The sequence below is a fragment of the Amphiura filiformis genome, chromosome 1, assembly GCF_039555335.1.
Source record: "Amphiura filiformis chromosome 1, Afil_fr2py, whole genome shotgun sequence".
In the NCBI taxonomy this organism is placed as follows: Eukaryota; Metazoa; Echinodermata; class Ophiuroidea; order Amphilepidida; family Amphiuridae; genus Amphiura; species Amphiura filiformis.
In genome coordinates, this window is record NC_092628.1 from 33,395,237 (window position 1) to 33,414,781 (window position 19,545).

The 19,545-nt window shown below is 34.5% G+C and overlaps 1 protein-coding gene across 2 annotated transcripts; it reads right to left on the bottom strand.

The window, feature by feature from the left end:
* Nucleotides 1-678: 678 nt before the first annotated feature.
* On the bottom strand, nt 679-18,900 carry LOC140145888 (uncharacterized). Of its 2 annotated transcripts, none has more exons than XM_072167608.1 (7): nt 18,724-18,900; nt 11,764-11,938; nt 8,498-8,550; nt 7,849-7,982; nt 6,809-6,935; nt 6,023-6,202; nt 679-4,116 (listed from the first exon to the last, which is right to left on the bottom strand). In XM_072167608.1, the coding sequence occupies exons 1-4, from the start codon at nt 18,727-18,729 to the stop codon at nt 7,902-7,904; spliced, it is 315 nt and encodes a 104-aa protein (XP_072023709.1). In that variant the 5' UTR covers nt 18,730-18,900; the 3' UTR covers nt 679-4,116; nt 6,023-6,202; nt 6,809-6,935; nt 7,849-7,901. The 2 variants fall into 2 exon arrangements, with proteins under 2 accessions (XP_072023709.1, XP_072023698.1); XM_072167597.1 differs by lacking the exon at nt 18,724-18,900 and adding an exon at nt 12,559-12,649.
* Nucleotides 18,901-19,545: the final 645 nt, after the last annotated feature.

Below are 19,545 nucleotides of genomic sequence, written 5' to 3' on the forward strand. Positions count from 1 at the left end.
CGTAATTTTCACATGCTTTTAGGCAGAGGACCCGCCTTCAAGCAAAATAATCACATACCTATATAGACTGACCCGACTGCGATTTAGGCATGGGCCTACTATACGTGCAATTTAACCTTTTCCTTCTCCTTTTCTCCCTTTTTCTTCTTTTTTCTCCTTTTCTCCTCTTTCTCTTCTCTTCTCTCCTTTCCTCTTTTTTTTTTTGGGAGGAGGGGGCCAGGCCCGCCGGCCCCCCTGAATCCGCGCCTGGCACGGGGTATTCAAGTTTGGTAGGGACCGGATTTTAGACCTACAGTACGCCTTCATAAGGAAGACTCCGGCCACGTGCCTGCTGGCCCTGTGGCCTTGATGTTTTTTTTTTTCATACTTGTCCCCAGTACCCAAACCAAACTTGTGTACCGTGCATCTAAATATTAATTTTATATAGATATATTTCGCTACTATTTCCTGCATGTATAGTTCGCCATCTATAGAGTAAAAAAAAGAGTACAAATTGTTTAGCTTTCAATACTTATGAAGGATGGCGTTTTGAGATTGTATTACTGGATCCGCAAAAAGGTAAAATCGTTTTTCTGTACATCGGTCATTTTTTGAGGCGGAACTGAGTTCGTGATATTTTACGAGGTGGACGTCAGTCGGACGAGAACAAGCAAACCCTTTCGGGCCTAATATCCCTGCGATTAATTTCGATTGCAATAAGAGTTGATAATAAGGTGCTCTTTCCATATTCAGGTTAAACATGAACACGAAATTTGAAACTCGAGGTCTGTTCTGATGCTGATGGCGCTTGCATTTTTTTTCGAAACTTATTTATTTAAATTGTTATTTTTTCTTTTAGGAAAACGAAGATTATATTAGTAACTTGCAAAGTAATATATCTTCATTTACCTAAACTATGGTTGTCAAAACCCGAACAAATCAAATCAAACTACCGTAAGGTTACGCCTAGTGGTGCATATGGGCTTCCTTGACAATCTGGAGTTTGGGTGTGGGCTGGGAGTCACAGGGAGTGCCCTCCAGTTGAGGTCCCACCTTCTGTCTGTGCGTGATTTCTATTTCATGGCAAGATATAGCTTAGCGGTAACATATAAACACACAAATAAAGAAACACTCTATATTCTCCATGTTATGAGTTAAATGTTTTAATAAATAATTATAACTTACTATTTTACAAGCCAGCTACAGATAGTAGAAACACTCTATATACATGATTATACACCCATGTTATGATATAAAAAATTTAAGAAATAAATAATTATAACTTACAAAATTGTATAAATACAAGTCACAGTTACAGATTGTAAAAACACTATATGTTATGATATAAAAATTGTAATATAAATAAAGATTTATTATTTTACAATTTTACAAGTCTCAGCTACACAGTAGAAACACTCTTATACCGCTAGATTTAATATAAATAAAGATAATGTATCATTCTACTAGTACAATTTTACAAGTCTCAACTGCAGAGTAGAAACACTCTATACTCCCACGTTATGATATAAAAGTTTTAAATATAAATAAAGATAACATATTATTTTACAATTTCAGCTACAGAGTAGAAACACTAGACTATAACTCACATGTTATCATGGTTACGATATAAAAGTTGTTAATATAAATAAAGATAACTTATTATTTTACAATCTCTGTTACAGAGTACACATAATATTGCTTACTGCAATTGCGTCTTAATTTCTTGACCACAGGCCTATATTCTTCAATATTACTCTAAAGCTTCAGTTGGTTTCCAATCACTTTGCTTTAAATTAATATTAAGCCGTATAAAAGTAATGTTTTGGTTCTGAGAATTTCATGAATTGATGAGGGAGGGAGATTTTTTTCTCAATGTAAAAGTAGCATTGTTAGTAGTTTTCGGTCTTAAGGAGGAGGCCCCCTTTTTTTTAAATGTGAGTTTCTGAGGGATAAACCGCCTAGAGTAACAAAAAAGTCTTGGAAGTAATCCATGTTCTCTAATAAACTTATTTATATGTATACAATTTTCCGTAAGTATTCCAAAGTCTAAAACATTTTGCAAAATCTAAAAAAAAGAAAGTCTGACAAATCCCAGAAAGGGAGGGAGGGGACGAGAACCAAAACATTAATTTTATACGGCCTTAATATAAATAATTAAATATTATTCAAATATATTGATACAATATGATATAATATGTATTGAACGCTTTAGTTGGTTTCTATACCAATTTGCGTTAAATAATGTTTTAAAAATAGATTTCGTAGCAGGTGCAACTATGTTTTGGCACCGGATACATGCACATTGTACCTAGTTATATAAAATATTCACCATATTTAAACAATTTGATTGTTTTTTCAAATTCACTGGAATGTCAAATAAATAAGGTTGGTAGGTGAAAGGAAACTGAACCAACTTCCAGTTCACTTGTACAAAAGTAAAAATCAAAGGTCACGAAAGACATCAATCAAAGGAAAAAGCTATTTACTTAATAAAATATATTGCACTTGTCGTGTATTTTTGTTTCCGTGTTTATATATTATTTCAAAGCATGACAAAACTTCCCTTTTGAACAGATTACACATTGGAAAGCGTATTTATATCGACAACCACCAGCAATTAATGCTTCCTTGTGGGCGACCATTAATTGAACATATGGGAAATATGTTCACAGCAATTGTAATAAATAAACATGTTTTTTTCTTGACGACACCTTTTTGGCGGTATTAAATGACCCGGGTAAATGACTGCTCATATCCTTGTCAACATGTAAACATACAGGTTGCCACAGGTCGACTCGGTCGGAAACCTAAACCTAAACCAGGGATATGAGACAATCCCTGGTCTATCTTCTTTAAATCACAGTACTTTTACGGGTATGTTTCTGAATTGTGGAGTTAGAAATACATTGCTCGATGTTTCCACTTATATTCAACTTAAATATGTATAGCCTATGCCTACATTTAAAGGCCCTAGAATGAATAGTGTGTGAATAACAAGCGAGTTGATTCACTTTCAACATTTTACCTTGCAAAATCCAAACAAAATATCTTTAAACACCAATATTTCACACGTTTCTAACGTTTTCCTTTTTAGGGTATACTCTATAGAAACGGTGCCTAAAACATATGTGCCAAAACCCCCTCTTTCAACCTGCCAACACTCGCTTGCTACCCCAGGCCCCATTTAATCTGCCAAAATGTCCCTCATCCTTTTTGACCTGCCACCCCCAATAATTCACCACCGGTATACACATTATTATTGCACCATCCCTATTGTACCATAGTTGTGTCGTAACAGGGGGTACTCCCCCTATTATGAAACAGCAATTTAATAACAAAACGGACTAAGTTATGTCTACTTTTGAAAGTACATGGCAACATTAACATGGAATTTGTACAGCCATGTATTATAGGCTATGTATGTAACCTATACACTATAACAATTACTATACAAAGAAAACTTAAATTACAAAGAAAATTGCATTCTTCTTTTGAAAACAGTACTGTGTAGTGAATACAAACATTTATCTTTGTCAGAAAAATTGTTTTTACTTTGGTTTCTTCCCCTTTTTAATTCTTTTCTTCTCAAGTCCATATCACTTTTGTATATGAATGGCGGGAATTGTTTGCATATATACAATTTCAGGTTTGTATTGCATTGTATGCTGCAGTGAACAATGAACACATACAAAGGATTCTGCCGTGTAGTGTAAGATTGTGACGTCACAACGACTCGTCACTTTGACCCCCCTGTATTTTTTTTTGTATCAGGCATATAATAGCCCTCATAATTATATAATTTTTTGGCATGACAATGTCCTGAGAAGGTGACGCCAGGAAAATGACGCTTGGGTACAGGAATAAATAGAAAAATATTTCTTGGTAAAAAGTGTATGAAAATAAAGTTAAAATCTTATATTTTGTTGACAAAATAACTTATATAGTATTACCAATTATACACAGTCTCCGAGAGCGCATTGAGCTCACACTCACAACCAACTCGAACCCGTTGTTGATAGGGTTCCCATTCCTCGATATAGATCAGCTCACCATTTTCCATTGATGCTGAGCAATGGTTGGTCCGTCGTAACACTGTCACATTGAACTCTCTCTGAGCGCATCGGCCATGCCAAGTACCTTCACAAGATAAAACAATAAATAAATAAACAATTAAATTAAAATCTTCATGTAAAATAATAAAATGTACAATTTGTTTTTGAGTTGGCAAAAATAATGTGAATATGACATTTTATATTCTTAATAATGATGTAGGATTTACTTCATGGAATAATTAAAGGGACACTTAGTGATCCACAGCCTCACCCCCCTCCCACTTCCCTACTTCCCCAAGGAACACTGGGCCATATGGAAGAACAGGGGAATACTTAAATTTTCCCCTGAATATGGACCCAGTATAAAGAAGAAATAAACAAACAAAACAAACAAACACATAATGTTGATATGCAAGTTGGAATTTGTATTTTCCGGTTGTCGACTGAAAAATACAGCATGCGTGTGGCCTATATGGGACACCGTAATGTATGCACGCCTAACTTCAGTGAGCGAATCAACTGAAATTTTGAAAATAAGCCTTTTTCGTGGATATCTACTTCCATTGAACCATGCCCTTGAGAGGATGATAGAATCACGAAATGGTCCTTTAAAGGTATCCGGTGTTTTCTTATAAGGTTGGTCTTAACCCTGGAATTATGGAAACTTTTGTGCCTCATAATTGCTAAATTGTTTGTCTAAAGTATATAAAAGTATATACATAATTATTTAGAATGACAAAGACTTGATAATCCATCCGATATAAATATCTACACGTTTTTGAATTTGGACCAACTTCAATTTGGGCAAAAATCAGGCTGTTTTATGATTTTTTTTTGCAAAATTGAGCATTACCATTTTTGATGACAATTTCTCAAAGTTGGTCAAAATAACCCCGTTTCTGTTTGTTTTTTTGATTTTCGCCAATACTGACACAGATGGATTATCAATTGTTTTGTTTTTCTTACGAAAAGCACCAAGTCCTAAACAAACTTCTGTATACCGTATTCGTCCGAGTATAGTCCCACGTTCGAGTATAGTCCCACCCCCATTTTTCGAAAAATTCCAGAATTGTAAAAAAAAAAAAAAAAAAAAAAAATTTTTTAAGTTTTTTTTTCGGTTTTATAATGTCCCTGGACCTAGACCTAGATGCTAGGATCATTCATGGTTGACCTAAAAAAAAAAAAAAAAAAAAATTTCAAGATATTTTGTATTTTTAATATGAAAATTGATATTTTGTATTCATGTCATACTCTATTAATGATATCAAGATGCATTCAAATTCAATGCATTTTGATATCATTAGTAGAGTATGACATGAATACAAAATATCAATTTTCATATTAAAAATACAAAACATCTTGAATTTTTTTTTTTTTTTTTTTCTTTTTTAGTCAACCATGAATGATCCTAGCATCTAGGTCTAGGTCCAGGGACACTCTAAAACCGAAAAAAAATGTAAAAAATTTTTTTTTTTTTTTGAAATTCGAGTATAATCCCACCCCCAATTGTGAAAAATTTTCACCTAAAAACGGTGGGACTATACTCGACCAATACGGTAATATATTTTTTAACTATAGGCCTACATGGCACTATCTTTTTATTTTGTACTCAAAACTATAGCACGCCAAAGTGGACAAAACCTCGAAAAAACCCATTGAGAAAAAAAAACTCCACCGAGAAAAAAAAGACACATTGAGAAAGAGAAAAAACGCCACCGAGAAAAAAAAACACACTGAGAAAGAAAAAACTCCGCCGAGAAAAAAAAAACTCCATTGAGAATAAAAAAAAGTAATCGAAAAATTAAAAAAAACCCTCATTTTCTTTCTCAGTGTGTTTTTTTTTCTCGGTGGAGTTTTTCTTTCTCACTGTGCTTCTTTTTTCTCGGTTGAGTTTTTATCTTTTTCAATGTGTTTTTTTCCTCAATGTTTTTTTTCGAGGTTTTGTCCACTCTGGCGTGCCATACAAAACTAGGGAAAATGTGGCTACATACCATTGACTCCTGGGAAACAAACATCGTTGTTTCCCTCCGTAGCATTACAAACTTGTTCGTTGATGGAGCGCGGGTATATATCGCTTGATAGGGTTGTGTTTGCCTCACACACTGAGCACAGTTGAACATGACCGTCTTCTTCACGGTTTCGTTGTAAACAAAATTGGATTTCAGTGTCACCTGTAAATTTTAAGATATAGATAATAAATATATATCATTATGAGAAAATAATAAATAAATACAAATATAAATATAATTCATTAATTTGATTAATAACAGCCCAATATTGCTCGGCTACTAAATTAAAGGGATGCCAACCGAATATGACGGGACAGGGATATGGGAAGAGGTCCAAAGCAGGAGGAAAAATAGGAGCACCCGGAGAAAAATCTGCCAGGATTGGACGAGCATGGATCGGCATGCAACCAAACGCACACGTGGCAACGCGGGGAATTGAACCCGGGCCGCAGTGGTGAGAAGCGAGCCGGGGAAGCGAGTGAGAAGACCACTACACCGACCCGTTATAAACACATCGAAAGAACTCATCAGAGAAAAGTTAATTTCAAAATACCTAATGAAATTTCTTATTCATGTTCAAACAAAAAACGGAAGGAGCACCTTCTTATCAATTCTTATTGCAATCACAAAACTATTATAGGCCTACAAACAGGTACAAAATACTGGCATCATAAATGCGAAGTACCATAAATTAGCAGGACTGCATTTTTCTAAATTTGCAATCGCATGAAAATCAATCAATCAATCAATCAATCATAATGAACTTACTTCCATCAGCATTGCGTATAACACGATTCACACCGGCATTCTCCGGTAACACATATGTCCTTTTGATATGGTGTTCAGGCTCTATCGTAGTGGATCTTAATATTTCTTCTATTTCGTCTTTGGTTTTCTGTGGAAATTAAATAACGATCTTGGTTAAACTGACTATAATGTTTGTGGCAATACTATAGGCTAGCAACATGTACATTGCAAAAACTCGCCTAAAAAGTAATACCGGTTGGAGTCATAGAGGACCGCACCCAGGGGTGTTGTTTATTTAACACTTTTGGTGTTATTCTTATACCTTCCAGGAGTCAAAATTGACACCAAGAGTGTAAAAATAACACCCAAAAGTGTTTAAAAAATAACACCCCTGGGTGCGGTCCTCTATTGACTCCAACCGGTGTTACTTTTAACACCCCGTTCGGGAAAGTGGACAATGCTGAATATTTACATGTCTGGAATTCCAAATTCATTTTGGAAAGTAGTATGGAATTCCAGGTCTAGCTTTCTATAAAAGAATTAGAATTCCAGATGCATCGAAAGCATTATAGAGGATGTCCATAAAGGATGTCCATACAAGTTAATAAACAAAATCAATTTTCTGATATTTTTTTGAGAAAATTTCCAAACCCGGTTCAAGCCCTATAGCCCCTGGCTTGTAGTTCATGGAAGTTTTAAAAACGTTTTCATGACCTCTATAATATGTCCAACATTGAAATGTTATTAAAACGTTTAAGACCAATTAACAAAAACACGTTTATAATGTTTTAAAGAAGAAGCCCCCGCCAGAGCAGTCCTTCTGGAGTGAACCAAACCTGCCTGGTTATCAAATTAATCAGTGACAAGGTTATCTCTGAACTTGACAGGTGCTAATTGATGCAATATATCATTAAAACATCAATTAGCACCTGTCAAATTCAGAGATACCCTTGTCACTGATTAATTTGATAACCAGGCAGTTTTGGTTCACACCAGAAGAACTTTAGGCGGGACTTCCTCTTTAAAAACATTTTGTGCGTACTGCATGTTGGGCTACTCACCTTGAATGAAACATTGAGTACACTATCATCACCTTTGTGACGGTTAAGGTGTTTTAATACTTTTGACAGGGGTCATCTGAGTGTCGCTTACACGCCGAAGACCTTCTGATGCGTCTTGGATAATTCCTGGTGGTCTATTGAAATACAAAAATATATAATTATTTAAGATTATGACGGAATAGAATGTATGGATATAAATATCGAAAATGCTTTAAAAAAAATAGAACTTCTTTTAAGATTGACCTATATATCCCACGTGCAATGACGTAAAAAGTATCAATGCTATAGAAGAATGACCTGAGATTTGAGAATATTTTTACCCGCCCTGGCCTTGTCATATGCTTATTTGGAATCTATATAAATAAAAGGAATATAATATATTTCATTTAATACGTCATTTTCCCAGGTATGATCCAATGATCAATAGAATTGTAAGAAAGATTATAATTTTGGGTGTACAATACTTAAGCTGTTCTAGTTGTAAGTTCACGTTGTACCATTATGGTAAAAATACCGTTTTAAATAATATCAGCAAAATGGGTGTACACGTGAAGATTACAATTCTGGGTGTACAATGCGTTTTGCTGCTTTAGTTGTAACCATATATGGTAAACATACTGTTTTAAATAGATATGCCTATTATACCTACCAATTCATTGTCATTATCTGTATCTTGATTGGTAGTCTCAGATGAATGAATACCTATATATGAATAATGACAAGAATGAACATAAACAATGCGGAATAACTTATTGGAAATAAAATGGCAAAGGAATTGCAATTATTTGAAATAAAAGTCAGTATAAAATGGATTTTAGGTGTCACAAAGACACCCTAAGCTGAATAACAAGTTATTTTTAGTTAATTGGAGTATATGCTGAATAAGAATATTTTGTCTGCTATACATTAATAATTGTACTTGAACGCCATACTCTAATAAAAATTCCCTTTAAAAGGGAAGGCCAGCCTCAATGCAGAAGAGGTCTTGTAAATAGTTTGGGTCACCGTGAAAGGCATTTTTTAGGATCACGCTTACATCCATGTTACATGACAGTCCACAATGGTGAGAACATGCAAACCGAAACAGCAAAAACATTAACTCCTATAACTCCTGTCAACTCTTTAATTCATTACTCCAAATTGTTCTGTATTTTAGGATAGGATAGATAATTACTTTGACTTCAATGTGGTCCATATAATGAAGATTTTGATTCTACAACATTATTAGATCTGTTATCAACATATCAATTATGCACTCACATGCAACCAAACATCATGCTATGCTCAGTAGTCCATTGATATGACCTCGTTCCAGTGATCATTCCCTGCTGATTACTAATTGTTGACCATGTCATTTTTTGATATGCTGATTGGTGAACAAGTTTATGTTTATATGTGTAGGCATAACCTATGATAACTGTTTAAGTCATAATTAATTCAAACATAACTTTGGCAATACTCAATCGTTTTCGTTCGTTGAAACGGCAAAACATACTTTCTTTTCCTTGCAAATCGAATTAGTAGACATCAAAAACATTTCCACCACAAGAAGTAAAAAAAATAATTCATACCAATAGAAGAAGGCTATAATCTTAGCTAATCTTTAGTGTACACAAATCCCATCTAAGAATTAGATACCAGCCCTATGGGCTGGCGAAAAAGATCCCAAAATACACCTGTAGGATCATGTACAAGGCCAGGGCAAAAAAATTAAACACTCAAAAATATGCCATTTTATTTGTCTGTCCATTATAATGATCGCAAAAAATGTAATTTTTGTGCTCGTATAGGATCTACAGTTAACAATTTATGTAGCGCAACAGGTCCAAAGTCAACTTGCATGTTGTACAGCTCATAGGTTAAAAATTAGGAGTTGCTCCAATTTCCGAAAAAAATCGAGGCAAATTATTGCTTAAGTTCATAGGAGTCAAGAAACGGAATAGTTGGCGGATCAACATCATCTTCACCGTTTTGCCGTTTTGCTGCCTGTTTACTATTGTTATCTTTTTGCTGTATGTTTTGCAGCCAATTTATTTTATACCTGATAACTTAGGCTTTTTGGTGCATTTCATTGTTAGCATTGTACTACAATGGCTTGCTTAGAGTGATGGAAACAGTTTAACCCAGTATACACTTCCCCTTTTTTTGTTATAAAATCACGGTAAACATGGTATAAGCAACGTTTCCCCTACGTGATGAATCTACAATAATAAATATTCGAGTATGACCTATTTTACTGATGAACTGGAGGAAAAAGAACATTGAGCAAACCCAGAAGTTCCTCTTCATCATCATACACTCAACACGTATTATGGGTCTACTATTTACTTTTAATTTATAGACAAACCCCGGAAGACAAACACGGCTACAAAAATCGTCTATGACCCATTCCATGTCAACTCTCAGGGATGTGCACCACCAGCACCTCTTCAATTTTTTCTTTTTCTGTGTGGTGGTAGATATTGATGAAAAGTAAAATCCTGAAATTTGAGCTTCATACTCCATTAAGTTTTCCCGAGCATCAATTAAATTTATTATACATGTGAAATCAAAATGTGTCGCAACTCTATGGAGACGTAGGAAACCTAAATGATGTGTTGAAGCCCTTTACAACTTTGAAAAGTAATATCTCTTTTTGTGTAAATTCAAATCTGTCAAGAAATATCTTCAACATACCTTAAAAAGTTGGAGGTGGGGGCAAAATGTCTGACATTGGACCAACTTCAGGGGGTCAAAACTGTAAAAAAATGGTTTTGCATGGGTAATATCTCAGCTAACTGTATTCTAATATACTCAATATGGGATAAGAGTAATGTCCTACCAAAGGGCTCTGACTGGCCAAAAAATGGACAGTAAAATTATTTTTACTTTTGGAGTTCTGACCCCCCCCCCCCAAAGTTGGTCCTGGTTGGACGAAGTTGCATTTTGAGGGCCCTATATCTTCTCAAGTAAAGGAGTTACAAGTTTTCTGATGCCAGATTTGAATTCCACACAAAAAAGTACCCCAGGATACATACTTTTCAAAGTTGTAAAGGGTTCCCTTTATACATTTATGGACCTCCAAATGTCGTCTTTCGCGTTGCGACACATTTTTTACGCTGAAACCCTTAAATTTCAAATTGATGCCACGGGAAAACTTAATGGAGTATGAAGCTCAAATTTTGAGGATTTTACTTTCTCATCAATATCTACCACCACACAGAAAAAGAAAAGAATTGAAGAGGTGCTGCGGTGCACATCCCTGGAGTTGACATGGAATGGGTCCTATGCATGTTTAATGCAGTATGATATGACCATTTCCCAGGGAGGAATGGGCAAAAATGCTTTAAGCGCTTTCATTTTACTTAGTAAATAATATAAATAATGCCATTTCAAATTATGCATTCTCCCATGTACAGATATGTTAACGCTCATTTTTGGGGAGAAAAAAAAGCTGAGGGTATTTGTTATGATTGTAAAAGGTGTTAAACCATCTCGGTATTTTATGTAGTAATTAATATAGAACAAATTTCGCTCCGAATTTTAGTATATGTTCTTATTGGTCTTAATTCACATTTTATCTTGGTGTCGGAGGAGTGGGGAATGATAAAATAGCAATTCGGTTGATATCAATCGCATTATGTCAAATTTAGTGATCGCCCATGATCGATCACAAATCCTCACGGTGCTCGGCTGCACGGAGCATCCCGCTATTAATATATCATAAATGCTTAACGCTAAAAACAAAAAAGAGCAACGTATATAACGTTAAAGCTAACGCTCAACGAACGAAGACCAAACGGTTAATTGGAAAAAAATCCGGACTGGATTCTGATGGATATGGTTAGTGCAGTGATGGCGGTTGAACAGTGACTTTCGCTGTATGACGGCACCGTATTAACTTAATTATTACAAAAGATTCATTTTGTTCCTTACCAAGTTTTATGAGAATACTGGAAGTCTTTGGTGAATTTTTGTCCATTGTCGATGGTAGTCCTGTTGAATATGTTGTGGCTTCTGACTCTATGTTAGATGGCTGCTTCGATGAAGGGTGTTGAATACTTGCAGATAAACACACACCGGCGATCATGGGCAACAATATCCAATGTGTCTGTAAAAGAACAAAGATGCATTTATTAGAGGTTGAAAGTAGATGTGAAAATCAGTTATCAAATGACAATTCACCCATATTTTGAAGATAATGGCTACAATGTCACATTTAATTAGTCACAGATCCAGCCATTTATGTTTTCTCCGTGTATCGGCGCAAGATCAGAGTTAAAGAAAGCCGTACTGCAGCCCGGCCGTTCAGTTCCTCGTGCTGCTCTCCCAAAAGTACTAGCCTGTATCCTATAACACTTACCTATATTACCTATAATTCCCGTTATTCTAACACTATAACCCTAAATAAATGACTGAACTTGCTGAATGAAACAAAATAACACGAGATATAGCAATGCAAGCTATAGCCATTATTGCGTTTTAATTCAAACGTATTATATAATCCATAAAATACAGAATCCATTTGTATAGCTCAATAAACTTTCAAGCTAATGCTTTTTTTGTAATCGCCCTCAAAAACATTAACCATGTTAATGATCAAATAATATGCTATATAGGTCTAATCATGATGCCATATAAGCAGACTATTCACGATATGCTATTCCAACACAGTAGGCCTATATTATTCCAAAAACATGAGCTTCCTTTGACCATAAATTGAACACATACCGTTCTCATCATGATGATTATGTTTCCTTTCAATTTGTGCTAATGTCTTCTCCTCACTAGGTAATGGAAACAAATGTGCTACTTAGTAGCATTCAAACCCAATTTATATACCACACTCAAATTAAAAATAAAATACTAGCTGGAGAACCGTCGGTGATGACGTAATTGCAACCTTTCAGACCCAAATGTCAGGTTATACGCATGCATGGGCGGAGGGGTAGTCTTTTAACCACAAAGTAGAAGTTTGGACAACCTGTCAAGGTGGAATTTCCCAAGTTGTACCTTTTGTTTGATTTTTTTTGTGCAAAATGATACAAATTGTATACTGGTGATGATATTATTCTAATTCTTTGTTGTTGTTTTTATTTAATGACCCTAACGTCCAGCCTGTGACATAATAGAAACTTTCATTTTCATTTCAAACTTTTTAGAATAGCAATATGAATATAATCGGTGACCAAATGCCATTGGACCATGTGAAGTGAGAGAAAGTCTCAATGCATGATCGATCATTCGAAAAATGTTAACAATTTTATTTTATTTACTTGCGAAATACAAAAATAACAATAACATTACATACATTTCTTACATGTGACAAAAGCAAATAATTAAGGATGGCTGAATGCTCCCAACACAGAAGTGCCCACTTATCCTGCACATGAATGTACAGGTTGAGTCAAAAAGAAGTAAACTCATGTTTGAGGGGCTGTAACTAGAGATCTGTAAGAAATCTGCAATAAATGAAAATATCATTGAAAAGAGCAAACTCTACACGTCTAAATAAAAAAGAATTGTTGCAATTGCTCACAACAAACAAAAGTTGTACTCATTTGAATACAACCACCCATTTTTTTAGCTGCACACGGCTGATTAAGGGTACTTGCCCGTCAATTTCATTCAGGGGCGTGTTTGAAAAACGGCACAGCGCATTAGTAAAAAGAATAAAAAATACTAAAATTTTCACCAGGGTTCGAACCACTTCCAATTGCACTATGAATGCTATTAAAAGATGGCTACTGTGCCACGGTGACTGTGGTTAACATTCGACGATTTTCAAAGATATACTTATCAACACGTTTCTAGTGTATTGAAAATCAGATTTTGGTAGGAATACAGTCATAGAAAGACATATGACTACTTGTCTGTTTGTTTTTCATTTAATACAAATTAATTTTGATGAATTGAACTGGTACGACTCTTAGGACTCTTTGTAATAATAAAATGAAAACGCTGGGTCATTCACGACATCATTTATAATTCATATCAAAACCTGAGGAGGACCACACACATCCGTGTATACGTGCGCAATCGATACTCAATGATCCAGACAATGCTTGACACATCTTGTCACTTGCGGGAAGATATACTCTAATAGATTACAATAGATACCCCACCGTAAATGGCTCTCTTCATTACCTGGCTGTGCCAGTATATACGCGTAGTGTACGCACTTTTTGAACTATATTTTGTTCAAAAAATGATAGGAAGGGACTGTTTTCAGCTAAAATGTTGGTTATCAGCAGATGCTTAATGATAATGGGAAGTGTTGCAGAAAGGTAAGCGTACTCTTTATTTATTCAAAATATCACATATCAATGAATTTACATTGGAAATCCAAAAAGGAAATGTCAGGTCAAAATTCTCACCTTAGAATTATTGTGAAATAAAATCAAACCAAATTTAGGCACCGCAAACAACGTCCAATTATTCCCATTGGTGTTTGCTACACGTGCATATAATAAATTATGATTTGGGGCTAATTTGAGAAGAGTTAATGCCTCGAGTTTCAAAATACACCGAGTGATGTTTTTGATCAAAACATCGACAATTCAAGACTCTGTAAAAACAAATCAAGAATTATCTGGGATAATTGCAACTAAGTATAATGAAAGTTATGATCTAAGCTACCAGATGCATCATTAATTTCCTGACTATGATATTTAGTTGTAGGAAAAGATTAGTATACTTTAATGTTTTGGCAGGATTATTTCCCGCCAAAAATTTCAACCAAAGAGAGCATGTAGCCTTAATTTTCATCCATTTCAATTTCGACAACTTTTGCTTTTAATTAATATTCAACAAACAATGCATGTAAACTCAGGATGTGAGCAATTGCAACAATTTCTTTTTATTTAGACGTTTAGAATTTGCTCTTTCCAATGATATTTTTATTTTTAGCAGATTCCTTTCAGATCTCTAGTTACAGCCCCTCAAACATGAGTTTACTTCTTTTTGACTCAGCCTGAGCCTTTATAATTAAGTACAAATGTACACAAAATAGGGAAAAGGCTACATTTAGTAAAATAAAATATTATGAAATCTTGAAACAATATACATAAAATTCAGGTATTTTAAAATAAATGACGCACCTTTAGATACAAGGGGGCTGGGTAGTTCAGTTCGTGGCAATTTTAGCACCTCGGTAAAGCAATTTTTAACACCTCGATGAAACAAATTATTTAACACTTCGGCAAAACAAATGTTTTTATACTTCTCTGTGAGACAATTAAATCGCAAAATAAATCTAATTTCAACAATGTTTTGGGATTTGTGAAACAAGTTTTGTTCAAAACAAAGTCCATATTTTTACGTTTTGAATATAGCACATCGTTATTTTTAGATAAAATGAGTTCACATCAGTGGCGTAGATTTCTTGGTGCGATGGGATTTGTGAAAAAAATCTGAAGCAGAGAGAATCTAATTCCTTGATACAAATGCGTGTGAAGCGCGCAAAAAAATTGCCATTTTTAGCTAAAATAGTCAAATAATGACGTAATGAATATTTCATGCGGGAGAATGTGAAATTTTGTAAAATAGGGGCCAGCCCTGAGACCATGGTCTCAGGGCCAGTCTCGTGAAATCTGGTCCAAAACACACATACGCGGTGTCAACATGAGGGGGAGGAGAGGGGTAACCCGGTTTTACTACTATGTTGCACATGGTGAGTTTTTCGTGTGTAGCCGCTAGCCGGGAACTTGAAAAGGGTGATACATTGTGTCTTAGGATTATTTTCTTCAAAATCATAAAGCTTTACAATACTCTACTGAGTCATCTTTATAATGATACGATAAATGGGAAAATCCCGCTATTATATAAGCCTAAGGGATATTGTGGGCCCGGATTGTGGGCATACAGATACCGTTGTATATCCTAGAGATCCTTTAGGTCCTGTCACCCACAAAAAGCGTTGGTGAAGAAATCAGCAGGTATCTTATACCGCAATTTAGTTACGAAGATAACTGCGCAGTACTCTCGTTGTCATCACATGTATGATGTAAGGATAAACACCGACATTGCATGCAAATTACTCACGGAATACGATACTAAATAGTAATAATTATGCAAATTTTTATCTCCATCTTTTAATGTAAATATAAGATCAAAATCGTCATTGTAGCTGCCGTAAATAAACAGAGAGTAACCATGTGGTAACCGAAGTGTGGCCTCCTAAATGTATATAACAACCCTCCCGTAGTGATATCGTTTATACCAAAAACAAAACAAAATAACAACAACAACAACAAAACATACACGATTTCGTTCAAATTCTGTTATTCTTTGCCACAAATTATCAAATATTTTTAATAACAAATGGCAGGAAGGTTTTTTGTTCATTTTAAACCGAAATGAAAGTCAAATGAAAGAAACTCTACCCGGTACTAACTATCTGAATTTAATGTTACAATTACAACTTAAATTCACTATGTTCTCAAACACAACAAATGTTGGGCATTTGTGAACATTATATATGCCAACAAATCAGGTTTAAAAAAAAACCCATTCATTTGAAAAGATCACACATTTTGATCATGATATCCTAGAGACTATTCTTATCGAATTCATCTTGGTGTTTCATACAAATGTGGCTAAAATCAAATGCACCACACTATTAAGGTTAGCAACTATTTTAAATTGTTACGATTTGGTAGTTCACAGCATCTTGCGAATGGTAGTGAGCTTTGGAAAAATTTGCATTGATCATTTCATAGCGAGTGTAAAGCAGAATTCAAATATCACAGATATACTTTTGTAGATCCTGTGGTTCTTGAGTTAGGCCTATGTTGTAAAGAGGGCTGAAACAACAACACTTTTGTAAAACGTTCATAACTCATTGACAACAATAAATCAAGCAAGTTTTCAAAGTATATGGTTTGTAGAATGAACTTTTGCAAATCGATAATAAAAATCGATTTATTTTTGGCTGCTTCGACCAACACCCTTAACTTTTCTATCTACAGAAAGAAAGTATTTTATTTTGCATTTTGACCATCGTTCTTCGAAAAGTGGAAGTGCTAGCAGTCATGCATAAAGTGTCGGTGATTTGATACAGAATAACAAATACATGTACAATAGTATAATGACGCACAGGCCGATTTACCATTACCGGGACCCTCGCTGAATATTACTTTACTATATTAAAAGTCAGAAAAAAAGTATTTCGCGTTGTCTGACGATCCTATCAATCGAAATCCCCATCATGGCCCGTGACTGGGTAGTTTCGCGTAAAACCCTTTTTTTTTTTCTTACTTTTTATTATATAGGGAATTTCCCAACTATATTATGACCATCGTACATAAGTATGATAATCATATATGTTTTGTTATACAAATATTGAATGTTTATGAGTATACAATGGTATTTTCCATGCGTGAAGTGGAAATACGGTATGTTCCTTTCAACAATGCTTTGCCGAGTTGAAGGGAATGGAGCCCCTATCGGAGCATATTTTACCGAATGAAAATTTTATTTTTCAGCGTACAAAAACATCCAGTAGGCCTATTTGTTTATATACCTCAAAATTATTTAATCTATTTTCTTCTACTAGGACAACAATTTGCATTATTAACATTTATGCAAATTAGCTCATTAATTATGCAAATTAAAGGGCGGCTAGACAATATAATATATGCATTAGAACATAATTATTAGAAACATTTGGACCAAGTTTCAATGCAAAATAAAAATACCATGAACATGCATGGCTTTTAAGCAAAATATTGTATATTAATTAGCTTTTTTTCAGTCATTTTAGCTCATTAACTACATTTGATTATGGATAAAAACAATAAGTTACAAAGAAATTATAAATTGATGTATTATGAAAACCGTATGTCCAATTTCATGATTTGCTTTAACCAAAGGCATATTGGTCAGTTGATCTGTTAACATGCTCAGACTCAGAGCATTTCATTTCATTTCATTTGCTTGCAAAAACATGCATGTAACTCGTGCTACGGTAACTCGTGCTGTTTGTCTGCACAAAAGATGGAAACGAATTAAGCAATAAATATATGCTCGAAAAACGCGATAGAATATGGAAATTTCAATATTCCTTGAGCATGTTGAGCAATTTCCACGCAAAAAAGTAACAAATTTGTCCCAAAACAGGTTTTTCTAAGAAAATTAATTGTAAACATGGACCGACGTAACTGTAAGATGACTTAATCTATAATAAAACCTCAATGAAGTTGTGCAAAGGAGATCCAAAATTGTGGTATTTTTCCACGCAAAAAAGTAACAAATTTGGCCAAAAACAGGCTTTTCTAAGAAAATTAATTGTAAACATGCACCGACGTAACTGTAAGATGACTTAATCTATAATAAAACCTCAATGAAGTTGTGCAAAGGAGATCCAAAATTTTGGTCTTTCTTCACGCAAAAAAAAAAATTGACCAAAAACAGATTTTTCTAAGAAAATTCATGGTAAACATGCACCGACGTAACTGTAAGATGACTTAATCTATAATAAAACCTCAATGAAGTTGTTCAAAGGAGATCCAAAATTGTGGTCTTTCTTCACGCAAAAAAGAAAAAAATTTGACCAAAAAACAGATTTTTCTAAGAAAATTCATGGTAAACATGCACCGACGTAAATGTAAGACGACTTTATCTAAAGAGCATATTAACTTCTTTCATTTGATAGCAAATTGTAGCACGTGTATAGTTTGAAAGATCTGAGCATTTGTCATGTTTTGGGTAATTTCCTAATTTGCTTGGAAATGCCCAGAAACAAATCATGGAAGCCCGGGAAGTAAGAGACCTGTTTCCATGGACAAATGCACTGTTGAATGTTGGAACCATACAATCACCTCTTCCTCCCCCGGCGGGTAAACCACAGAAATCATAAAAAATACAACTACAATGCTTTTTGTTAAAACGACTTACCGTCATCCCGTGCAATGCAATCTTCTTTGGTTACGTAGCTTTTGTGAATGGTATTATTTGGAGGGTGGTTGATACAATTCAGAGAGTAGATGGCAAAACTTGAATCCGGTTTATAGTGATAAAAATACATTTTTCTACTTGGTAATAAGACCAGCGGAAACGTTTACCTCGCCTCTATTTTTAGTTCACGACGGTATTATTATTTACCTATAGTCACAAACTACGTAATGAAGCGAAAGGTGTTTTTACCCAGGTCCGGTTCATATTTCTACGATGAATTATAATTAATACTTTGTTGATATCATTAATGACTTTTTCACTTCTGCTTTCCACCAGAAAGACTTACTAGTATCTTATATCAATATACCCAGGAAATAATACATATTCATGAAATTAGGAAAACTATGGAACTGATACTAAACCAATTATTGACCTACTTCGGAAGGCATCCTTTACTATGAAACGACGATAGCATACGGACAATAATGCATTGCAACCCGGGATCGCAACATTGAACTGGAATGAGCGTTTTCACGATATTCGCGATATAATACAAATTTTATGACAAATTATTAAAATTTGATATTTTTCACATTTTTGATATATAACAGTCCTCGACGTAAATTTTATAAATCTAATAATATATTCTTAAAGTGTATGTAGCTGGGAGGAAAAGCCGACGATCAATTGAAAATTTTGACCTTTTATACTGAAGATATGGATTTTTTCCCCAAAAGACACATTTTTTTGGGTGTTTTGGGAAAAAATCCATATCTTCAATACGAAAGGTCAAAATTTTCAATTGATCGTCGGCTTTTCATC